The sequence below is a fragment of the Oncorhynchus kisutch genome, linkage group LG18 (assembly GCF_002021735.2).
Source record: "Oncorhynchus kisutch isolate 150728-3 linkage group LG18, Okis_V2, whole genome shotgun sequence".
Taxonomy (NCBI): domain Eukaryota; kingdom Metazoa; phylum Chordata; class Actinopteri; order Salmoniformes; family Salmonidae; genus Oncorhynchus; species Oncorhynchus kisutch.
This window is the reverse complement of record NC_034191.2, coordinates 82,975,650-82,998,066: the sequence shown is the minus strand read 5'-3', so window position 1 is coordinate 82,998,066 and position 22,417 is coordinate 82,975,650. Positions and strand designations below refer to the sequence as shown.

The window sequence follows — 22,417 nt, the reverse complement described above, 5'->3', positions numbered from 1 at the left end:
ACCTAGCAATAGATTTCTACTTCCTGTAATCAAAATGTTACCCAGTGAGGGTACCATTAGTGTGTTTTAGAAAGTTGTGCAACACACTTCCTGTGGTGGAATCAATTGAGCTTAGATGGACGTGATTCCCTACAGTTAGATGGAGGTATCAGTTAGATGGAGGTATCAGTTAGATGGAGGTGTTTCCTACAGTTAGATGGAGGTGTTTCCTACAGTTAGATGGAGGTATCAGTTAGAGGGAGGTGTTTCCTACAGTTAGATGGAGGTATCAGTTAAATGGAATGTGTTTCCTACAGTTAGATGTAGGTATCAGTTAGATGGAGGTGTTTCCTACAGTTAGATGGAGGTATCAGTTAGATGGAGGTGTTTCCTACAGTTAGATGTAGGTATCAGTTAGATGGAGGTATCAGTTAGATGGAGGTATCAGTTAGATGGAGGTGTTTCCTACAGTTAGATGGAGGTATCAGTTAGATGGAGGTATCAGTTAGATGGAGGTGTTTCCTACAGTTAGATGGATGTATCAGTTAGATGGAGTTGTTTCCCTACAATTAGATGCAGGTATCAGTTAGATGGAGGTATCAGTTAGATGGAGGTATCAGTTAGATGGAGGTATCAGTTAGATGGAGGTATCAGTTAGATGGAGGTATCAGTTAGATGGAGGTGTTTCCTACAGTTAGAGGGAGGTATCAGTTAGATGAAGGTGTTTCCTACAGTTAGATGGAGGTATCAGTTAGATGGAGGTATCAGTTAGATGGCGGTATCAGTTAGATGGAGGTGTTTCCTACAGTTAGATGGAGGTATCAGTTAGATGGAGGTGTTTCCTACAGTTAGATGGAGGTAACAGTTAGATGGAGGTGTTTCCTACAGTTAGATGGAGGTATCAGTTAGATGGAGGTATCAGTTAGATGGAGGTGTTTCCTACAGTTAGATGGATGTATCAGTTAGATGGAGGTGTTTCCTACAGTTAGATGGAGGTATCAGTTAGATGGAGGTATCAGTTAGATGGAGGTGTTTCCTACAGTTAGATGGAGGTGTTTCCTACAGTTAGATGGAGGTATCAGTTAGATGGAGGTATCAGTTAGATGGAGGTGTTTCCTACAGTTAGATGGAGGTATCAGTTAGATGGAGGTGTTTCCTACAGTTAGATGGAGGTATCAGTTAGATGGAGGTATCAGTTAGATGGAGGTATCAGTTAGATGGCGGTATCAGTTAGATGGAGGTGTTTCCTACAGTTAAATGGAGTTGTTTCCTACAGTTAGATGGAGGTATCAGTTAGATGGAGGTGTTTCCTACAGTTAGATGGAGGTGTTTCCTACAGTTAGATGGAGGTATCAGTTAGATGGAGGTATCAGTTAGATGGAGGTGTTTCCTACAGTTAGATGGAGGTATCAGTTAGATGGAGGTGTTTCCTACAGTTAGATGGAGGTATCAGTTAGATGGCGGTATCAGTTAGATGGAGGTGTTTCCTACAGTTAAATGGAGGTGTTTCCTACAGTTAGATGGAGGTGTTTCCTACAGTTAGATGGAGGTATCAGTTAGATGGAGGTATCAGTTAGATGGAGGTGTTTCCTACAGTTAGATGGAGGTGTTTCCTACAGTTAGATGGAGGTATCAGTTAGATGGAGGTATCAGTTAGATGGAGGTGTTTCCTACAGTTAGATGGAGGTGTTTCCTACCATTAGATGGAGGTATCAGTTAGATGGAGGTATCAGTTAGATGGAGTTGTTTCCCTACAATTAGATGCAGGTATCAGTTAGATGGAGGTATCAGTTAGATGGAGGTGTTTCCTACAGTTAGTTGGAGGTATCAGTTAGATGGAGGTGTTTCCTACAGTTAGATGGAGGTGTTTCCTACCGTTAGATGGAGGTATCAGTTAGATGGAGTTGTTTCCCTACAATTAGATGCAGGTATCAGTTAGATGGAGGTGTTTCCTACAGTTAGATGGAGGTATCAGTTAGATGGAGGTATCAGTTAGATGGAGGTATCAGTTAGATGGAGGTATCAGTTAGATCGAGTTGGCAATTAGATGGAGGTGTTTCCTACAGTTAGACGGAGGTATCAGTTAGATGGAGGTGTTTCCTACAGTTAGATGGAGGTGTTTCCTACCGTTAGATGGAGGTATCAGTTAGATGGAGTTGTTTCCCTACAATTAGATGCAGGTATCAGTTAGATGGAGGTATCAGTTAGATGGAGGTGTTTCCTACAGTTAGATGGAGGTATCAGTTAGATGGAGGTATCAGTTAGATGGAGGTATCAGTTAGATCGAGTTGGCAATTAGATGGAGGTGTTTCCTACAGTTAGATGGAGGTATCAGCTAGATGGAGGTGTTTCCTACAGTTAGATGGAGGTATCAGTTAGATGGAGGTATAAGTTAGATGGAGGTATCAGTTAGATGGAGGTGTTTCCTACAGTTAGATGGAGGTGTTTCCTACCGTTAGATGGAGGTATCAGTTAGATGGAGATATCAGTTAGATGGAGGTGTTTCCTACAGTTAGATGGAGGTATCAGTTAGATGGAGGTGTTTCCTACAGTTAGATGTAGGTATCAGTTAGATGGAGGTATCAGTTAAATGGAGGTATCAGTTAGATGGAGGTGTTTCCTACAGTTAGATGGAGGTATCAGTTAGATGGAGGTATCAGTTAGATGGAGGTGTTTCCTACAGTTAGATGGAGGTGTTTCCTACTGTTAGATGGAGGTATCAGTTAGATGGAGGTATCAGTTAGATGGAGGTGTTTCCCTACAGTTAGATGGAGGTATCAGTTAAATGGAGGTATCAGTTAGATGGAGGTGTTTCCTACAGTTAGATGGAGGTATCAGTTAGATGGAGGTGTTTCCTACAGTTAGATGGAGGTATAGGTTAGATGGAGGTATCAGTTAGATGGAGGTGTTTCCCTACAGTTAGATGCAGGTATCAGTTAGATGGAGGTATCAGTTAGATGGAGGTGTTTCCTACAGTTAGATGGAGGTATCATTTAGATGGAGGTAGCAGTTAGATGGAGGTGTTTCCTACAGTTAGATGGAGGTACCAGTTAGATGGAGGTGTTTCCTCCAGTTAGATTGAGGTATCAGTTAGATTGAGGTATCAGTTAGATGGAGGTATCAGTTAGATGGAGGTATCAGTTAGATGGAGGTGTTTCCTCCAGTTAGATGGAGGTATCAGTTAGATGGAGGTATCAGTTAGATGGAGGTGTTTCCTACAGTTAGATGGATGTATCAGTTAGATTGAGGTGTTTCCTACAGTTAGATGGAGGTATCAGTTAGAGGGAGGTATCAGTTAGATCGAGGTGTTTCCTACAGTTAGATGGAGGTATCAGTTAGATGGAGGTGTTTCCTACAGTTAGATGGAGGTTTCAGTTAGATGGAGGTATCAGTTAGATGGCGGTATCAGTTAGATGGAGGTGTTTCCTTCAGTTAGATGGAGGTATCAGTTAGATGGAGGTATCAGTTAGATGGAGGTATCAGTTAGATGGAGGTATCAGTTAGATGGAGGTGTTTCCTACAGTTAGGATGGAGGTATCAGTTAGATGGAGGTATCAGTTAGATGGAGGTATCAGTTAGATGGAGGTGTTTCCTACAGTTAGATGGAGGTATCAGTTAGATGGAGGTATCAGTTAGATGGAGGTGTTTCCTACAGTTAGATGGAGGTATCAGTTAGATGGAGGTATCAGTTAGATGGAGGTGTTTCCTACCATTTAGATGGAGGTATCAGTTAAATGGAGGTATCAGTTAGATGGAGTTGTTTCCCTACAATTAGATGCAGGTATCAGTTAGATGGAGGTATCAGTTAGATGGAGGTGTTTCCTACAGTTAGTTGGAGGTATCAGTTAGATGGAGGTATCAGTTAGATGGAGGTGTTTCCTACAGTTAGATGGAGGTGTTTCCTACCATTAGATGGAGGTATCAGTTAGATGGAGGTATCAGTTAGATGGAGTTGTTTCCCTACAATTAGATGCAGGTATCAGTTAGATGGAGGTATCAGTTAGATGGAGGTGTTTCCTACAGTTAGATGGAGGTATCAGTTAGATGGAGGTATCAGTTAGATCGAGTTGGCAATTAGATGGAGGTGTTTCCTACAGTTAGATGGAGGTATCAGCTAGATGGAGGTGTTTCCTACAGTTAGATGGAGGTATCAGTTAGATGGAGGTATAAATTAGATGGAGGTATCAGTTAGATGGAGGTGTTTCCTACAGTTAGATGGAGGTGTTTCCTACCGTTAGATGGAGGTATCAGTTAGATGGAGATATCAGTTAGATGGAGGTGTTTCCTACAGTTAGATGGAGGTATCAGTTAGATGGAGGTGTTTCCTACAGTTAGATGGAGGTATCAGTTAGATGGAGGTGTTTCCTACCGTTAGATGGAGGTATCAGTTAGATGGAGATATCAGTTAGATGGAGGTGTTTCCTACAGTTAAATGGAGGTATCAGTTAGATGGAGGTGTTTCCTACAGTTAGATGGAGGTATCAGTTAGATGGAGGTGTTTCCCTACAGTTAGATGCAGGTATCAGTTAGATGGAGGTATCAGTTAGATGGAGGTGTTTCCTACAGTTAGATGGAGGTATCATTTAGATGGAGGTAGCAGTTAGATGGAGGTGTTTCCTACAGTTAGATGGAGGTATCAGTTAGATGGAGGTATCAGTTAGATGGAGGTATCAGTTAGATGGAGGTATCAGTTAGATGGAGGTATCAGTTAGATTGAGGTATCAGTTAGATGGAGGTATCAGTTAGATGGAGGTGTTTCCTCCAGTTAGATGGAGGTATCAGTTAGATGGAGGTATCAGTTAGATGGAGGTGTTTCCTACAGTTAGATGGATGTATCAGTTATATGGAGGTGTTTCCTACAGTTAGATGGAGGTATCAGTTAGATGGAGGTATCAGTTAGATGGAGGTATCAGTTAGATGGAGGTGTTTCCTACAGTTAGATGGAGGTATCAGTTAGGGGGAGGTATCAGTTAGATGGAGGTGTTTCCTACAGTTAGATGGAGGTATCAGTTAGATGGCGGTATCAGTTAGATGGAGGTGTTTCCTACAGTTAGATGGAGGTATCAGTTAGATGGAGGTATCAGTTAGATGAAGGTGTTTCCTACAGTTAGATGGAGGTATCAGTTAGATGGAGGTGTTTCCCTACAGTTAGATGGAGGTATCAGTTAAATGGAGGTATCAGTTAGATGGAGGTGTTTCCTACAGTTAGATGGAGGTATCAGTTAGATGGAGGTGTTTCCTACAGTTAGATGGAGGTATAGGTTAGATGGAGGTATCAGTTAGATGGAGGTGTTTCCCTACAGTTAGATGGAGGTATCATTTAGATGGAGGTAGCAGTTAGATGGAGGTGTTTCCTACAGTTAGATGGAGGTACCAGTTAGATGGAGGTGTTTCCTCCAGTTAGATTGAGGTATCAGTTAGATTGAGGTATCAGTTAGATGGAGGTATCAGTTAGATGGAGGTGTTTCCTCCAGTTAGATGGAGGTATCAGTTAGATGGAGGTATCAGTTAGATGGAGGTGTTTCCTACAGTTAGATGGATGTATCAGTTAGATTGAGGTGTTTCCTACAGTTAGATGGAGGTATCAGTTAGAGGGAGGTATCAGTTAGATCGAGGTGTTTCCTACAGTTAGATGGAGGTATCAGTTAGATGGAGGTGTTTCCTACAGTTAGATGGAGGTTTCAGTTAGATGGAGGTATCAGTTAGATGGCGGTATCAGTTAGATGGAGGTGTTTCCTTCAGTTAGATGGAGGTATCAGTTAGATGGAGGTATCAGTTAGATGGAGGTATCAGTTAGATGGAGGTATCAGTTAGATGGAGGTATCAGTTAGATGGAGGTGTTTCCTACAGTTAGGATGGAGGTATCAGTTAGATGGAGGTATCAGTTAGATGGAGGTATCAGTTAGATGGAGGTATCAGTTAGATGGAGGTGTTTCCTACAGTTAGATGGAGGTATCAGTTAGATGGAGGTATCAGTTAGATGGAGGTGTTTCCTACAGTTAGATGGAGGTATCAGTTAGATGGAGGTATCAGTTAGATGGAGGTGTTTCCTACAGTTAGATGGAGGTGTTTCCTACCATTTAGATGGAGGTATCAGTTAAATGGAGGTATCAGTTAGATGGAGTTGTTTCCCTACAATTAGATGCAGGTATCAGTTAGATGGAGGTATCAGTTAGATGGAGGTGTTTCCTACAGTTAGTTGGAGGTATCAGTTAGATGGAGGTATCAGTTAGATGGAGGTGTTTCCTACAGTTAGATGGAGGTGTTTCCTACCATTAGATGGAGGTATCAGTTAGATGGAGGTATCAGTTAGATGGAGGTGTTTCCTCCAGTTAGATGGAGGTATCAGTTAGATGGAGGTATCAGTTAGATGGAGGTGTTTCCTACAGTTAGATGGATGTATCAGTTATATGGAGGTGTTTCCTACAGTTAGATGGAGGTATCAGTTAGATGGAGGTATCAGTTAGATGGAGGTATCAGTTAGATGGAGGTGTTTCCTACAGTTAGATGGAGGTATCAGTTAGGGGGAGGTATCAGTTAGATGGAGGTGTTTCCTACAGTTAGATGGAGGTATCAGTTAGATGGCGGTATCAGTTAGATGGAGGTGTTTCCTACAGTTAGATGGAGGTATCAGTTAGATGGAGGTATCAGTTAGATGAAGGTGTTTCCTACAGTTAGATGGAGGTATCAGTTAGATGGAGGTGTTTCCCTACAGTTAGATGGAGGTATCAGTTAAATGGAGGTATCAGTTAGATGGAGGTGTTTCCTACAGTTAGATGGAGGTATCAGTTAGATGGAGGTGTTTCCTACAGTTAGATGGAGGTATAGGTTAGATGGAGGTATCAGTTAGATGGAGGTGTTTCCCTACAGTTAGATGCAGGTATCAGTTAGATGGAGGTATCAGTTAGATGGAGGTGTTTCCTACAGTTAGATGGAGGTATCATTTAGATGGAGGTAGCAGTTAGATGGAGGTGTTTCCTACAGTTAGATGGAGGTACCAGTTAGATGGAGGTGTTTCCTCCAGTTAGATTGAGGTATCAGTTAGATTGAGGTATCAGTTAGATGGAGGTATCAGTTAGATGGAGGTGTTTCCTCCAGTTAGATGGATGTATCAGTTAGATTGAGGTGTTTCCTACAGTTAGATGGAGGTATCAGTTAGAGGGAGGTATCAGTTAGATCGAGGTGTTTCCTACAGTTAGATGGAGGTATCAGTTAGATGGAGGTGTTTCCTACAGTTAGATGGAGGTTTCAGTTAGATGGAGGTATCAGTTAGATGGCGGTATCAGTTAGATGGAGGTGTTTCCTTCAGTTAGATGGAGGTATCAGTTAGATGGAGGTATCAGTTAGATGGAGGTATCAGTTAGATGGAGGTATCAGTTAGATGGAGGTATCAGTTAGATGGAGGTGTTTCCTACAGTTAGGATGGAGGTATCAGTTAGATGGAGGTATCAGTTAGATGGAGGTATCAGTTAGATGGAGGTATCAGTTAGATGGAGGTGTTTCCTACAGTTAGATGGAGGTATCAGTTAGATGGAGGTATCAGTTAGATGGAGGTGTTTCCTACAGTTAGATGGAGGTATCAGTTAGATGGAGGTATCAGTTAGATGGAGGTGTTTCCTACAGTTAGATGGAGGTGTTTCCTACCATTTAGATGGAGGTATCAGTTAAATGGAGGTATCAGTTAGATGGAGTTGTTTCCCTACAATTAGATGCAGGTATCAGTTAGATGGAGGTATCAGTTAGATGGAGGTGTTTCCTACAGTTAGTTGGAGGTATCAGTTAGATGGAGGTATCAGTTAGATGGAGGTGTTTCCTACAGTTAGATGGAGGTGTTTCCTACCATTAGATGGAGGTATCAGTTAGATGGAGGTATCAGTTAGATGGAGTTGTTTCCCTACAATTAGATGCAGGTATCAGTTAGATGGAGGTATCAGTTAGATGGAGGTGTTTCCTACAGTTAGATGGAGGTATCAGTTAGATGGAGGTATCAGTTAGATCGAGTTGGCAATTAGATGGAGGTGTTTCCTACAGTTAGATGGAGGTATCAGCTAGATGGAGGTGTTTCCTACAGTTAGATGGAGGTATCAGTTAGATGGAGGTATAAATTAGATGGAGGTATCAGTTAGATGGAGGTGTTTCCTACAGTTAGATGGAGGTGTTTCCTACCGTTAGATGGAGGTATCAGTTAGATGGAGATATCAGTTAGATGGAGGTGTTTCCTACAGTTAGATGGAGGTATCAGTTAGATGGAGGTGTTTCCTACAGTTAGATGGAGGTATAGGTTAGATGGAGGTATCAGTTAGATGGAGGTGTTTCCCTACAGTTAGATGCAGGTATCAGTTAGATGGAGGTATCAGTTAGATGGAGGTGTTTCCTACAGTTAGATGGAGGTATCATTTAGATGGAGGTAGCAGTTAGATGGAGGTGTTTCCTACAGTTAGATGGAGGTATCAGTTAGATGGAGGTATCAGTTAGATTGAGGTATCAGTTAGATTGAGGTATCAGTTAGATGGAGGTATCAGTTAGATGGAGGTGTTTCCTCCAGTTAGATGGAGGTATCAGTTAGATGGAGGTATCAGTTAGATGGAGGTGTTTCCTACAGTTAGATGGATGTATCAGTTATATGGAGGTGTTTCCTTCAGTTAGATGGAGGTATCAGTTAGATGGAGGTATCAGTTAGATGGAGGTGTTTCCTACAGTTAGATGGAGGTATCAGTTAGGGGGAGGTATCAGTTAGATGGAGGTGTTTCCTACAGTTAGATGGAGGTATCAGTTAGATGGAGGTGTTTCCTACAGTTAGATGGAGGTATCAGTTAGATGGCGGTATCAGTTAGATGGAGGTGTTTCCTACAGTTAGATGGAGGTATCAGTTAGATGGAGGTATCAGTTAGATGAAGGTGTTTCCTACAGTTAGATGGAGGTATCAGTTAGATGGAGGTATCAGTTAGATGGAGGTGTTTCCTACAGTTAGATGGAGGTATCAGTTAGATGGAGGTATCAGTTAGATGGAGGTGTTTCCTACAGTTAGATGCAGGTATCAGTTAGATGGAGGTATCAGTTAGATGGAGGTGTTTCCTACAGTTAGATGGAGGTATCATTTAGATGGAGGTAGCAGTTAGATGGAGGTGTTTTCCTACAGTTAGATGGAGGTATCAGTTAGATGGAGGTATCAGTTAGATGGAGGTATCAGTTAGATGGAGGTGTTTCCTCCAGTTAGATGGAGGTATCAGTTAGATGGAGGTATCAGTTAGATGGAGGTGTTTCCTACAGTTAGATGGATGTATCAGTTAGATGGAGGTATCAGTTAGATGGAGGTGTTTCCTACAGTTAGATGGATGTATCAGTTAGATGGAGGTGTTTCCTACAGTTAGATGGAGGTATCAGTTAGATGGAGGTATCAGTTAGATGGAGGTATCAGTTAGATGGAGGTGTTTCCTCCAGTTAGATGGAGGTATCAGTTAGATGGAGGTATCAGTTAGATGGAGGTGTTTCCTACAGTTAGATGGATGTATCAGTTAGATGGAGGTGTTTCCTACAGTTAGATGGAGGTATCAGTTAGAGGGAGGTATCAGTTAGATGGAGGTGTTTCCCTACAGTTAGATGCAGGTATCAGTTAGATGGAGGTATCAGTTAGATGGAGGTGTTTCCTACAGTTAGATGGAGGTATCAGTTAGATGGAGGTATCAGTTAGATCGAGTTGGCAATTAGATGGAGGTGTTTCCTACAGTTAGATGGAGGTATCAGCTAGATGGAGGTGTTTCCTACAGTTAGATGGAGGTATCAGTTAGATGGAGGTATAAGTTAGATGGAGGTGTTTCCTACAGTTAGATGGAGGTGTTTCCTACCGTTAGATGGAGGTATCAGCTAGATGGAGGTGTTTCCTACAGTTAGATGGAGGTATCAGTTAGATGGAGGTATCAGTTAGATGGAGATATCAGTTAGATGGAGGTGTTTCCTACAGTTAGATGGAGGTATCAGTTAGATGGAGGTGTTTCCCTACAGTTAGATGGAGGTATAGGTTAGATGGAGGTATCAGTTAGATGGAGGTGTTTCCCTACAGTTAGATGCAGGTATCAGTTAGATGGAGGTATCAGTTAGATGGAGGGGTTTCCTACAGTTAGATGGAGGTATCATTTAGATGGAGGTAGCAGTTAGATGGAGGTGTTTCCTACAGTTAGATGGAGGTATCAGTTAGATGGAGGTGTTTCCTCCAGTTAGATGGAGGTATCAGTTAGATGGAGGTATCAGTTAGATGGAGGTATCAGTTAGATGGAGGTATCAGTTAGATGGAGGTGTTTCCTACAGTTAGATGGAGGTATCAGTTAGGGGGAGGTATCAGTTAGATGGAGGTGTTTCCTACAGTTAGATGGAGGTATCAGTTAGATGGAGGTGTTTCCTACAGTTAGATGGAGGTATCAGTTAGATGGAGGTATCAGTTAGATGGCGGTATCAGTTAGATGGAGGTGTTTCCTACAGTTAGATGGAGGTATCAGTTAGATGAAGGTGTTTCCTACAGTTAGATGGAGGTATCAGTTAGATGGAGGTATCAGTTAGATGGAGGTATCAGTTAGATGGAGGTATCAGTTAGATGGAGGTGTTTCCTACAGTTAGATGGAGGTATCAGTTAGATGGAGGTATCAGTTAGATGGAGGTGTTTCCTACAATTAGATGGAGGTATAGGTTAGATGGAGGTATCAGTTAGATGGAGGTGTTTCCCTACAGTTAGATGCAGGTATCAGTTAGATGGAGGTATCAGTTAGATGGAGGTGTTTCCTCCAGTTAGATGGAGGTAGCATTTAGATGGAGGTAGCAGTTAGATGGAGGTGTTTCCTACAGTTAGATGGAGGTATCAGTTAGATGGAGGTGTTTCCTCCAGTTAGATGGAGGTATCAGTTAGATTGAGGTATCAGTTAGATGGAGGTATAAGTTAGATGGAGGTGTTTCCTCCAGTTAGATGGAGGTATCAGTTAGATGGAGGTATCAGTTAGATGGAGGTGTTTCCTACAGTTAGATGGAGGTATCAGTTAGATGGAGGTGTTTCCTACAGTTAGATGGAGGTATCAGTTAGATGGAGGTGTTTCCTACAGTTAGATGGAGGTATCAGTTAGATGGAGGTATCAGTTAGATGGAGGTGTTTCCTACAGTTAGATGGATGTATCAGTTAGATGGAGGTGTTTCCTACAGTTAGATGGAGGTATCAGTTAGATGGAGGTATCAGTTAGATGGAGGTGTTTCCTACAGTTAGAGGGAGGTATCAGTTAGATGGAGGTGTTTCCTACAGTTAGATGGAGGTATCAGTTAGATGGAGGTGTTTCCTACAGTTAGATGGAGGTATCAGTTAGATGGAGGTATCAGTTAGATGGCGGTATCAGTTAGATGGCGGTATCAGTTAGATGGAGGTGTTTCCTACAGTTAGATGGAGGTATCAGTTAGATGGAGGTATCATTTAGATGGAGGTATCAGTTAGATGAAGGTGTTTCCTACAGTTAGATGGAGGTATCAGTTAGATGGAGGTATCAGTTAGATGGAGGTATCAGTTAGATGGAGGTATCAGTTAGATGGAGGTGTTTCCTACAGTTAGATGGAGGTGTTTCCTACCATTAGATGGAGGTATCAGTTAGATGGAGGTATCAGTTAGATGGAGCTGTTTCCTACAGTTAGATGGAGGTATCAGTTAGATGGAGGTATCACTTAGATGGAGGTGTTTCCTACAGTTAGATGGAGATGTTTCCTACCATTAGATGGAGGTATCAGTTAGATGGAGGTATCAGTTAGATGGAGGTATCAGTTAGATGGAGTTGTTTCCCTACAATTAGATGCAGGTATCAGTTAGATGGAGGTATCAGTTAGATGGAGGTGTTTCCTACAGTTAGATGGAGGTATCAGTTAGATGGAGGTATCAGTTAGATGGAGGTATCAGTTAGATGGAGGTATCAGTTAGATCGAGTTGGCAATTAGATTGTGTTTCCTACAGTTAGATGGAGGTATCAGTTAAATGGAGGTATCAGTTAGATGGAGGTAGCAGTTAGATGGAGGTGTTTCCTACAGTTAGATGGAGGTATCAGCTAGATGGAGGTGTTTCCTACAGTTAGATGGAGGTATCAGTTAGATGGAGGTATCAGTTAGATGGAGGTTTTTCCTACAGTTAGATGGAGGTATCAGTTAGATGGAGGTGTTTCCTACAGTTAGATGGAGGTGTTTCCTACCATTTAGATGGAGGTATCAGTTAGATGGAGGTATCAGTTAGATGGAGATGTTTCCTACAGTTAGATGGAGGTATGGGTTAGATGGAGGTATCAGTTAGATGGAGGTGTTTCCCTACAGTTAGATGCAGGTATCAGTTAGATGGAGGTATCAGTTAGATGGAGGTATCAGTTAGATGGAGGTGTTTCCTACAGTTAGATGGATGTATCAGTTAGATGGAGGTGTTTCCTACAGTTAGATGGAGGTATCAGTTAGATGGAGGTATCAGTTAGATGGAGGTATCAGTTAGATGGAGGTGTTTCCTCCAGTTAGATGGAGGTATCAGTTAGATGGAGGTATCAGTTAGATGGAGGTGTTTCCTACAGTTAGATGGATGTATCAGTTAGATGGAGGTGTTTCCTACAGTTAGATGGAGGTATCAGTTAGAGGGAGGTATCAGTTAGATGGAGGTGTTTCCCTACAGTTAGATGCAGGTATCAGTTAGATGGAGGTATCAGTTAGATGGAGGTGTTTCCTACAGTTAGATGGAGGTATCAGTTAGATGGAGGTATCAGTTAGATCGAGTTGGCAATTAGATGGAGGTGTTTCCTACAGTTAGATGGAGGTATCAGCTAGATGGAGGTGTTTCCTACAGTTAGATGGAGGTATCAGTTAGATGGAGGTATCAGTTAGATGGAGGTATCAGTTAGATGGAGGTGTTTCCTACAGTTAGATGGAGGTGTTTCCTACCGTTAGATGGAGGTATCAGCTAGATGGAGGTGTTTCCTACAGTTAGATGGAGGTATCAGTTAGATGGAGGTATCAGTTAGATGGAGATATCAGTTAGATGGAGGTGTTTCCTACAGTTAGATGGAGGTATCAGTTAGATGGAGGTGTTTCCCTACAGTTAGATGGAGGTATCATTTAGATGGAGGTAGCAGTTAGATGGAGGTGTTTCCTACAGTTAGATGGAGGTATCAGTTAGATGGAGGTGTTTCCTCCAGTTAGATTGAGGTATCAGTTAGATTGAGGTATCAGTTAGATGGAGGTATCAGTTAGATGGAGGTGTTTCCTCCAGTTAGATGGAGGTATCAGTTAGATGGAGGTATCAGTTAGATGGAGGTGTTTCCTACAGTTAGATGGATGTATCAGTTAGATGGAGGTATCAGTTAGATGGAGGGGTTTCCTACAGTTAGATGGAGGTATCATTTAGATGGAGGTAGCAGTTAGATGGAGGTGTTTCCTACAGTTAGATGGAGGTATCAGTTAGATGGAGGTGTTTCCTCCAGTTAGATGGAGGTATCAGTTAGATGGAGGTATCAGTTAGATGGAGGTGTTTCCTACAGTTAGATGGAGGTATCAGTTAGGGGGAGGTATCAGTTAGATGGAGGTGTTTCCTACAGTTAGATGGAGGTATCAGTTAGATGGAGGTGTTTCCTACAGTTAGATGGAGGTATCAGTTAGATGGCGGTATCAGTTAGATGGAGGTGTTTCCTACAGTTAGATGGAGGTATCAGTTAGATGAAGGTGTTTCCTACAGTTAGATGGAGGTATCAGTTAGATGGAGGTATCAGTTAGATGGAGGTATCAGTTAGATGGAGGTATCAGTTAGATGGAGGTATCAGTTAGATGGAGGTATCAGTTAGATGGAGGTGTTTCCTACAGTTAGATGGAGGTATCAGTTAGATGGAGGTATCAGTTAGATGGAGGTGTTTCCTACAATTAGATGGAGGTATAGGTTAGATGGAGGTATCAGTTAGATGGAGGTGTTTCCCTACAGTTAGATGCAGGTATCAGTTAGATGGAGGTATCAGTTAGATGGAGGTGTTTCCTCCAGTTAGATGGAGGTAGCATTTAGATGGAGGTAGCAGTTAGATGGAGGTGTTTCCTACAGTTAGATGGAGGTATCAGTTAGATGGAGGTGTTTCCTCCAGTTAGATGGAGGTATCAGTTAGATTGAGGTATCAGTTAGATGGAGGTATCAGTTAGATGGAGGTGTTTCCTACAGTTAGATGGAGGTATCAGTTAGATGGAGGTGTTTCCTACAGTTAGATGGAGGTATCAGTTAGATGGAGGTGTTTCCTACAGTTAGATGGAGGTATCAGTTAGATGGAGGTGTTTCCTACAGTTAGATGGAGGTATCAGTTAGATGGAGGTGTTTCCTACAGTTAGATGGAGGTATCAGTTAGATGGAGGTGTTTCCTACAGTTAGATGGAGGTATCAGTTAGATGGAGGTATCAGTTAGATGGAGGTGTTTCCTACAGTTAGATGGAGGTATCAGTTAGTTGGAGTTATCAGTTAGATGGAGGTGTTTCCTACAGTTAGATGGATGTATCAGTTAGATGGAGGTGTTTCCTACAGTTAGATGGAGGTATCAGTTAGATGGAGGTATCAGTTAGATGGAGGTGTTTCCTACAGTTAGAGGGAGGTATCAGTTAGATGGAGGTGTTTCCTACAGTTAGATGGAGGTATCAGTTAGATGGAGGTGTTTCCTACAGTTAGATGGAGGTATCAGTTAGATGGAGGTGTTTCCTACAGTTAGATGGAGGTATCAGTTAGATGGAGGTATCAGTTAGATGGAGATATCAGTTAGATGGAGGTGTTTCCTACAGTTAGATGGAGGTATCAGTTAGATGGAGGTATCAGTTAGATGGAGGTGTTTCCTACAGTTAGAGGGAGGTAGCAGTTAGATGGAGGTGTTTCCTACAGTTAGATGGATGTATCAGTTAGATGGAGGTGTTTCCTACAGTTAGATGGAGGTATCAGTTAGATGGAGGTATCAGTTAGATGGCGGTATCAGTTAGATGGCGGTATCAGTTAGATGGAGGTGTTTCCTACAGTTAGATGGAGGTATCAGTTAGATGGAGGTATCAGTTAGATGAAGGTGTTTCCTACAGTTAGATGGAGGTATCAGTTAGATGGAGGTATCAGTTAGATGGAGGTATCAGTTAGATGGAGGTATCAGTTAGATGGAGGTGTTTCCTACAGTTAGATGGAGGTGTTTCCTACCATTAGATGGAGGTATCAGTTAGATGGAGGTATCAGTTAGATGGAGTTGTTTCCCTACAATTAGATGCAGGTATCAGTTAGATGGAGGTATCAGTTAGATGGAGCTGTTTCCTACAGTTAGATGGAGGTATCAGTTAGATGGAGGTATCACTTAGATGGAGGTGTTTCCTACAGTTAGATGGAGGTATCAGTTAGATGGAGGTATCAGTTAGATGGAGGTGTTTCCTACAGTTAGATGGAGATGTTTCCTACCATTAGATGGAGGTATCAGTTAGATGGAGGTATCAGTTAGATGGAGGTATCAGTTAGATGGAGTTGTTTCCCTACAATTAGATGCAGGTATCAGTTAGATGGAGGTATCAGTTAGATGGAGGTGTTTCCTACAGTTAGATGGAGGTATCAGTTAGATGGAGGTATCAGTTAGATGGAGGTATCAGTTAGATGGAGGTATCAGTTAGATGGAGGTATCAGTTAGATGGAGGTATCAGTTAGATGGAGGTATCAGTTAGATCGAGTTGGCAATTAGATTGTGTTTCCTACAGTTAGATGGAGGTATCAGTTAAATGGAGGTATCAGTTAGATGGAGGTAGCAGTTAGATGGAGGTGTTTCCTACAGTTAGATGGAGGTATCAGCTAGATGGAGGTGTTTCCTACAGTTAGATGGAGGTATCAGTTAGATGGAGGTATCAGTTAGATGGAGGTTTTTCCTACAGTTAGATGGAGGTATCAGTTAGATGGAGGTGTTTCCTACAGTTAGATGGAGGTGTTTCCTACCATTTAGATGGAGGTATCAGTTAGATGGAGGTATCAGTTAGATGGAGGTGTTTCCCTACAGTTAGATGCAGGTATCAGTTAGATGGAGGTATCAGTTAGATGGAGGTGTTTCCTACAGTTAGATGGAGGTATCAGTTAGATGGAGGTATCAGTTAGATGGAGGTATCAGTTAGATGGAGGTATCAGTTAGATCGAGTTGGCAATTAGATTGTGTTTCCTACAGTTAGATGGAGGTATCAGTTAGATGGAGGTGTTTCCTACAGTTAGATGGAGGTATCAGTTAGATGGAGGTGTTTCCCTACAGTTAGATGCAGGTATCAGTTAGATGGAGGTATCAGTTAGATGGAGGTGTTTCCTACAGTTAGATGGAGGTATCAGTTAGATGGAGGTATCAGTTAGATGGAGGTATCAGTTAGATGGAGGTATCAGTTAGATGGAGGTATCAGTTAGATCGAGTTGGCAATTAGATTGTGTTTCCTACAGTTAGATGGAGGTAGCAGTCAGATGGAGGTGTTTCCTACAGTTAGATGGAGGTATCAGTTAGATGGAGGTGTTTCCTCCAGTTAGATGGAGGTATCAGTTAGATGGAGATATCAGTTAGATGGAGGTGTTTCCTACAGTTAGATGGAGGTATCAGTTAGATGGAGGTATCAGTTAGATGGATGTGTTTCCTACAGTTAGATGGAGGTATCAGTTAGATGGAGGTATCAGTTAGATGGAGGTGTTTCCTACAGTTAGATGGAGGTATCAGTTAGATGGAGGTATCAGTTAGATGGAGGTGTTTCCCTACAGTTAGATGCAGGTATCAGTTAGATGGAGGTATCAGTTAGATGGAGGTGTTTCCTACAGTTAGATGGAGGTATCAGTAACTGATACCTCCATCTAACTGATACCTCCATCTAACTGATACCTCCATCTAACTGTAGGAAACACCTCCATCTAACTGTAGGAAACACCTCCATCTAACTGATACCTCCATCTAACTGATACCTCCATCTAACTGTAGGGAAACACCTCCATCTAACTGATACCTCCATATAACTGATACCTCCATCTAACTGATACCTCCATCCTAACTGTATGAAACACCTCCATCTAACTGATACCTCCATCTAACTAATACCTCAATCTAACTGATACCTCCATCTAACTGTAGGAAACACCTCCATCTAACTGATACCTCCATCTAACTGATACCTCCATCTAACTGATACCTCCATCTAACTGTAGGAAACACCTCCATCTGACTGCTACCTCCATCTAACTGATACCTCCATCTAACTGTAGGAAACACCTCCATCTAACTGATACCTCCATCTAACTGATACCTCCATCTAAATGGTAGGAAACACCTCCATCTAACTGTAGGAAACACCTCCATCTAACTGATACCTCCATCTAACTGATACCTCCATCTAACTGTAGGAAACACCTCCATCTAACTGTAGGAAACACCTCCATCTAACTGTAGGAAACACCTCCATCTAGCTGTAGGAAACACATCCATCTAACTGATACCTCCATCTAACTGATACCTCCATCTAACTGATACCTCCATCTAACTGTAGGAAACACCTCCATCTAACTGTAGGAAACACATCCATCTAACTGATACCTCCATCTAACTGATACCTCCATCTAACTGTAGGAAACACCTCCATCTAACTGATATCTCCATCTAACTGATACCTCCATCTAACGGTAGGAAACACCTCCATCTAGCTGATACCTCCATCTAACTGTAGGAAACACCTCCATCTAACTGATACCTCCATCCTAACTGTATGAAACACCTCCATCTAACTGATACCTCCATCTAACTAATACCTCAATCTAACTGATACCTCCATCTAACTGTAGGAAACACCTCCATCTAACTGATACCTCCATCTAACTGATACCTCCATCTAACTAATACCTCAATCTAACTGATATCTCCATCTAACTGATACCTCCATCTAACTGATACCTCCATCTAACTAATACCTCAATGCAACTGATACCTCCATCTAACTGTAGGAAACACCTCCATCTAACTGATACCTCCATCTAACTGATACCTCCATCTAACTGATACCTCCATCTAACTGTAGGAAACACCTCCATCTAACTGATACCTCCATCTAACTGATACCTCCATCTAACTGATACCTCCATCTAACTGTATGAAACACCTCCATCTAACGGATACCTCCATCTAACTGATACCTCCATCTAACTGATACCTCCATCTAACTGTAGGAAACACCTCCATCTAACTGATACCTCCATCTAACTGTAGGAAACACCTCCATCTGACTGCTACCTCCATCACAGTGATATTAATGCAGTATTTGTCATTATAATGAATACACCCTCCTTCCACCCAGGGTATGTTTTCGTAACATTTCTCAGGGACTGTTCCCTCAAACAATCAGAGCTCAGCTCTTACCTCCCTCCCCCTCCTCTTCCCCCAGTTTGATGTGTTTTTGCATGAGGCTGTGGCGTTTACTTCTCTTACTGGAGGTATCTCTGGTCGCAGCCTCAACCCTAGCCCTAGCCTCGGCCCTCACACCCAGAGGAAATGTAAGTGCGACCGGGGTACTTGGAGCTCCAGAAACTCGGAGGTCTGGGTACTTCCTATCACCCCAATAATTAAATTACCTTGTCTGAAATATGCTTTAGTATACAAATTCCTCATGTTGTATGTAGCTGTTCTGTCCGTTCGATGTTAAGACGTGTCCTAGTGCTGCTAAGCCAGGCAGTCATCAATGTGTTGACATCGGTCTGTGGGTTGGTTAGGGTCATGCTGGGAGGAACGGGATACCCACTACTTTCTAGGGATAAAATAACATGTATATTTTGGTGCGAGTTGTTCTTTAAATGTACGCCAGGCTTTGGAGCAATAAAATGGTTCCTTTATTTCCTTATCCAAACATTTCACTGTGGTAAGAATGCAGGCCTTCCTTGCAATTGGGTAAACTGCCATCATGCCGGACATAGGACCAATAAAAGTGATGAATGTCTATTGGTTTAATTTGCCTGTATGATTATGATGATTACACACCTCTTGATCTGGTTTAATGTTTTGTTTTCCTTTCTTTCCAGAGAAGTTGTTGGTTCTCACCGTTGCCACACAGGAGACTGATGGTTATCGCCGCTTCATGCAGTCAGCCGACTATTTCAACTACACTGTCAAGGTAAGGACCGTGCACCGTCTCACTCTCGTTTAGTTTTATCCTGCACCGTCTCACTCTCGTTTAGTTCTACCATGCACCGTCTCACTCTCGTTTAGTTTTACCGTGCACCGTCTCACTCTCATTTAGTTTTACCCTGCACCGTCTCACTCTCGTTTAGTTCTACCATGCACCGTCTCACTCTCGTTTAGTTTTATCCTGCACCGTCTCACTCTCGTTTAGTTTTACCATTCACCGTCTCTCTCTCGTTTAGTTTTACCGTGCACCATCTCTCTCGTTTAGTTTTACCATGCACCGTCTCTCTTGTTTAGTTCTACTGTGCACTGTCTCACTCTCGTTTAGTTTTACCATTCACAGTCTCTCTTGTTTAGTTCTACCGTGCACTGTCTCACTCTCGTTTAGTTTTACCATTCACCGTCTCTCTCTCGTTTAGTGCTACCATGTACCGTCTCTCTCGTTTAGTTTTACCATTCACCGTCTCTCTCTCGTTTAGTTCTACCATGCACCATTTCTCTCGTTTAGTTTTACCATTCACCATCTCTCTCTCGTTTAGGCCTACCATGCACCGTCTCTCTCGTTTAGTTTTACCATTCACCGTCTCTCTCGTTTAGTTCTACCATGCACCATCTCTCTCGGTTAGTTTTACCATTCACCGTCTCTCTCTCGTTTAGTTCTACCATGTACCGTCTCTCTCGTTTAGTTTTACCATTCACCGTCTCTCTCTCGTAGTTCTACCATGTACCGTCTCTCTCGTTTAGTTTTACCATTCACCGTCTCTCTCTCGTTTAGTTCTACCATGTACCGTCTCTCTCGTTTAGTTCTACCGTGCACCGTCTCTCTCTCGTTTAGTTCTACCGTGCACCGTCTCTCTCTCGTTTAGTTCTACCCTGCACCGTCTCTCTCTCTCATTAAGTTCTACCGTGCACCGTCTCTCTCTCGTTTAGTTCTACCATGCACCGTCTCTCTCTCGTTTAGTTCTACCATGAACCGTCTCTCTCTCTCGTTTAGTTCTACCATGAACCGTCTCTCTCTCTCGTTTAGTTCTACCATGAACCGTCTCTCTCTCTCGTTTAGTTCTACCATGAACCGTCTCTCTCTCTCGTTTAGTTCTACCATGAACCGTCTCTCTCTCTCTCGTTTAGTTCTACCATGAACCGTTTCTCTCTCATTTAGTTCTACCATGCACCGTCTCTCTCGTTTAGTTCTACCGTGCACCGTCTCTCTCTCATTTAGTTCTACCGTGCACTGTCTCTCTTTTTTAGTTCTACCGTGCACTGTCTCTCTTTTTTAGTTCTACCATGAACCGTCTCTCTCTCTCTCTCGTTTTGTTCTACCATGCACCGTCTCTCTCTCGTTTAGTTCTACCGTGCACCGTCTCTCTCGTTTAGTTCTACCATGCACCGTCTCTCTCATTTAGTTCTACCATGCACCGTCTCTCTCTCGTTTAGTTCTACCATGCACCGTCTCTCTCTCGTTTAGTTCTACCGTGCACCGTCTCTCTCGTTTAGTTTTACCGTGCACCGTCTCACTCTCGTTTAGTTCTACCATGCACTTTCTCACTCTCGTTTAGTTTTACCATGCACTGTCTCTCTTGTTTAGTTCTACCGTGCACTGTCTCACTCTCGTTTAGTTTTACCATTCACCGTCTCTCTCTCGTTTAGTTCTACCATGTACCATCTCTCTCGTTTAGTTTTACCATTCACCGTCTCTCTCTCGTTTAGTTCTACCAATGCACCGTCTCTCTCGTTTAGTTTTACAATTCACCGTCTCTCTCTCGTTTAGTTCTACCATGCACCGTCTCTCTCGTTTAGTTTTACCATTCACCGTCTCTCTCTCGTTTAGTTCTACCATGCACCGTCTCTCTCGTTTAGTTTTACCATTCACCGTCTCTCTCTCGTTTAGTTCTACCATGCACCGTCTCTCTCGTTTAGTTTTACCATTCACCGTCTCTCTCTCGTTTAGTTCTACCATGTACCGTCTCTCTCGTTTAGTTCTACCGTGCACCGTCTCTCTCTCGTTTAGTTCTACCGTGCACCGTCTCTCTCTCGTTTAGTTCTACCCTGCACCGTCTCTCTCTCGTTTAGTTCTACCATGAACTGTCTCCCTCTCTCGTTTAGTTCTACCATGAACCGTTTCTCTCTCTCATTTAGTTCTACCATGAACCGTCTCTCTCTCTCGTTTAGTTCTACCATGAACCGTCTCTCTCTCATTTAGTTCTACCATGCACCGTCTCTCTCTCGTTTAGTTCTACTGTGCACTGTCTCTCTTTTTTAGTTCTACCATGAACCGTCTCTCTCTCTCTCTCGTTTAGTTCTACCATGCACCGTCTCTCTCTCGTTTAGTTCTACCGTGCACCGTCTCTCTCGTTTAGTTCTACCGTGCACCGTCTCTCTCGTTTAGTTCTACCGTGCACCATCTCTCTCTCGTTTAGTTCTACCGTGCACCGTCTCTCTCTCGTTTAGTTCTACCATGAACTGCCTCTCTCTCGTTTAGTTCTACCATGCACCGTCTCTCTCTCTTATTTAGTTCTACCATGCACCGTCTCTCTCTCTCTTATTTAGTTCTACCATGCACCGTCTCTCTCTTGTTTAGTTCCACCACATTGATTAGGCATTGTGTCTTTCTTTAAATATGCAAAACAGGATATTATCTACAAGACATATTTATTCTTGTAATTATTTTACTGTTGCTCAATGTCAACCTCAAATAATTAACTGATTGAACTATGAAATAAGAAGTAATAACCTTTCAGGGGAACCAGCCATAGACTTGAGGCTATGTGAAACTTGTTAGCTGTCATCAAAGGATTCCTGGGGCAAAGCCCTTGTGGAACTTTACTAAATCTGACTTTGCATAACATAAATGTTATTCAAACTCAGTTCTCTGTCAGGGCTCAGTCCTCAGTCAGGGCTCAGTTCTCTGTCAGGGCTCAGTCCTCAGTCAGGGCTCAGTTCTCTGTCAGGGCTCAGTCCTCAGTCAGGGCTCAGTCCTCAGTCAGGGCTCAGTCCTCAGTCAGGCCTCAGTCAGGGCTCAGTCCTCAGTCAGGGCTCAGTCCTCAGTCAGACCTCAGTCAGGGCTCAGTCCTCAGTCAGGCCTCAGTCAGGGCTCAGTCCTCAGTCAGGGCTCAGTCCTCAGTCAGGCCTCAGTCAGGGCTCAGTCCTCAGTCAGGGCTCAGTCCTCAGTCAGGGCTCAGTCAGTCCTTAGTCGGCCCTCAGTCTTCAGTCAGGTATCAGTCCTCAAACCTCAGCCAGGCCTCAGTCCTCAGGCCTCAGCCAGGCCTCAGTCCTCAGTCTGG

The 22,417-nt window shown here is 42.8% G+C and overlaps 1 protein-coding gene across 1 annotated transcript in view; it reads left to right on the top strand.

Annotated features, from left to right (window-relative positions):
- The window catches only part of LOC109885636 (procollagen-lysine,2-oxoglutarate 5-dioxygenase 2), a gene marked incomplete in the record, with an annotated part of 186,510 nt that overhangs the window by 50,609 nt on the left and 113,484 nt on the right, over window positions 1–22,417 (top strand). The window contains 1 exon segment of the mRNA XM_031796901.1: window positions 19,034–19,125. Within this exon segment, the coding sequence (XP_031652761.1) occupies window positions 19,034–19,125 (92 nt within the window).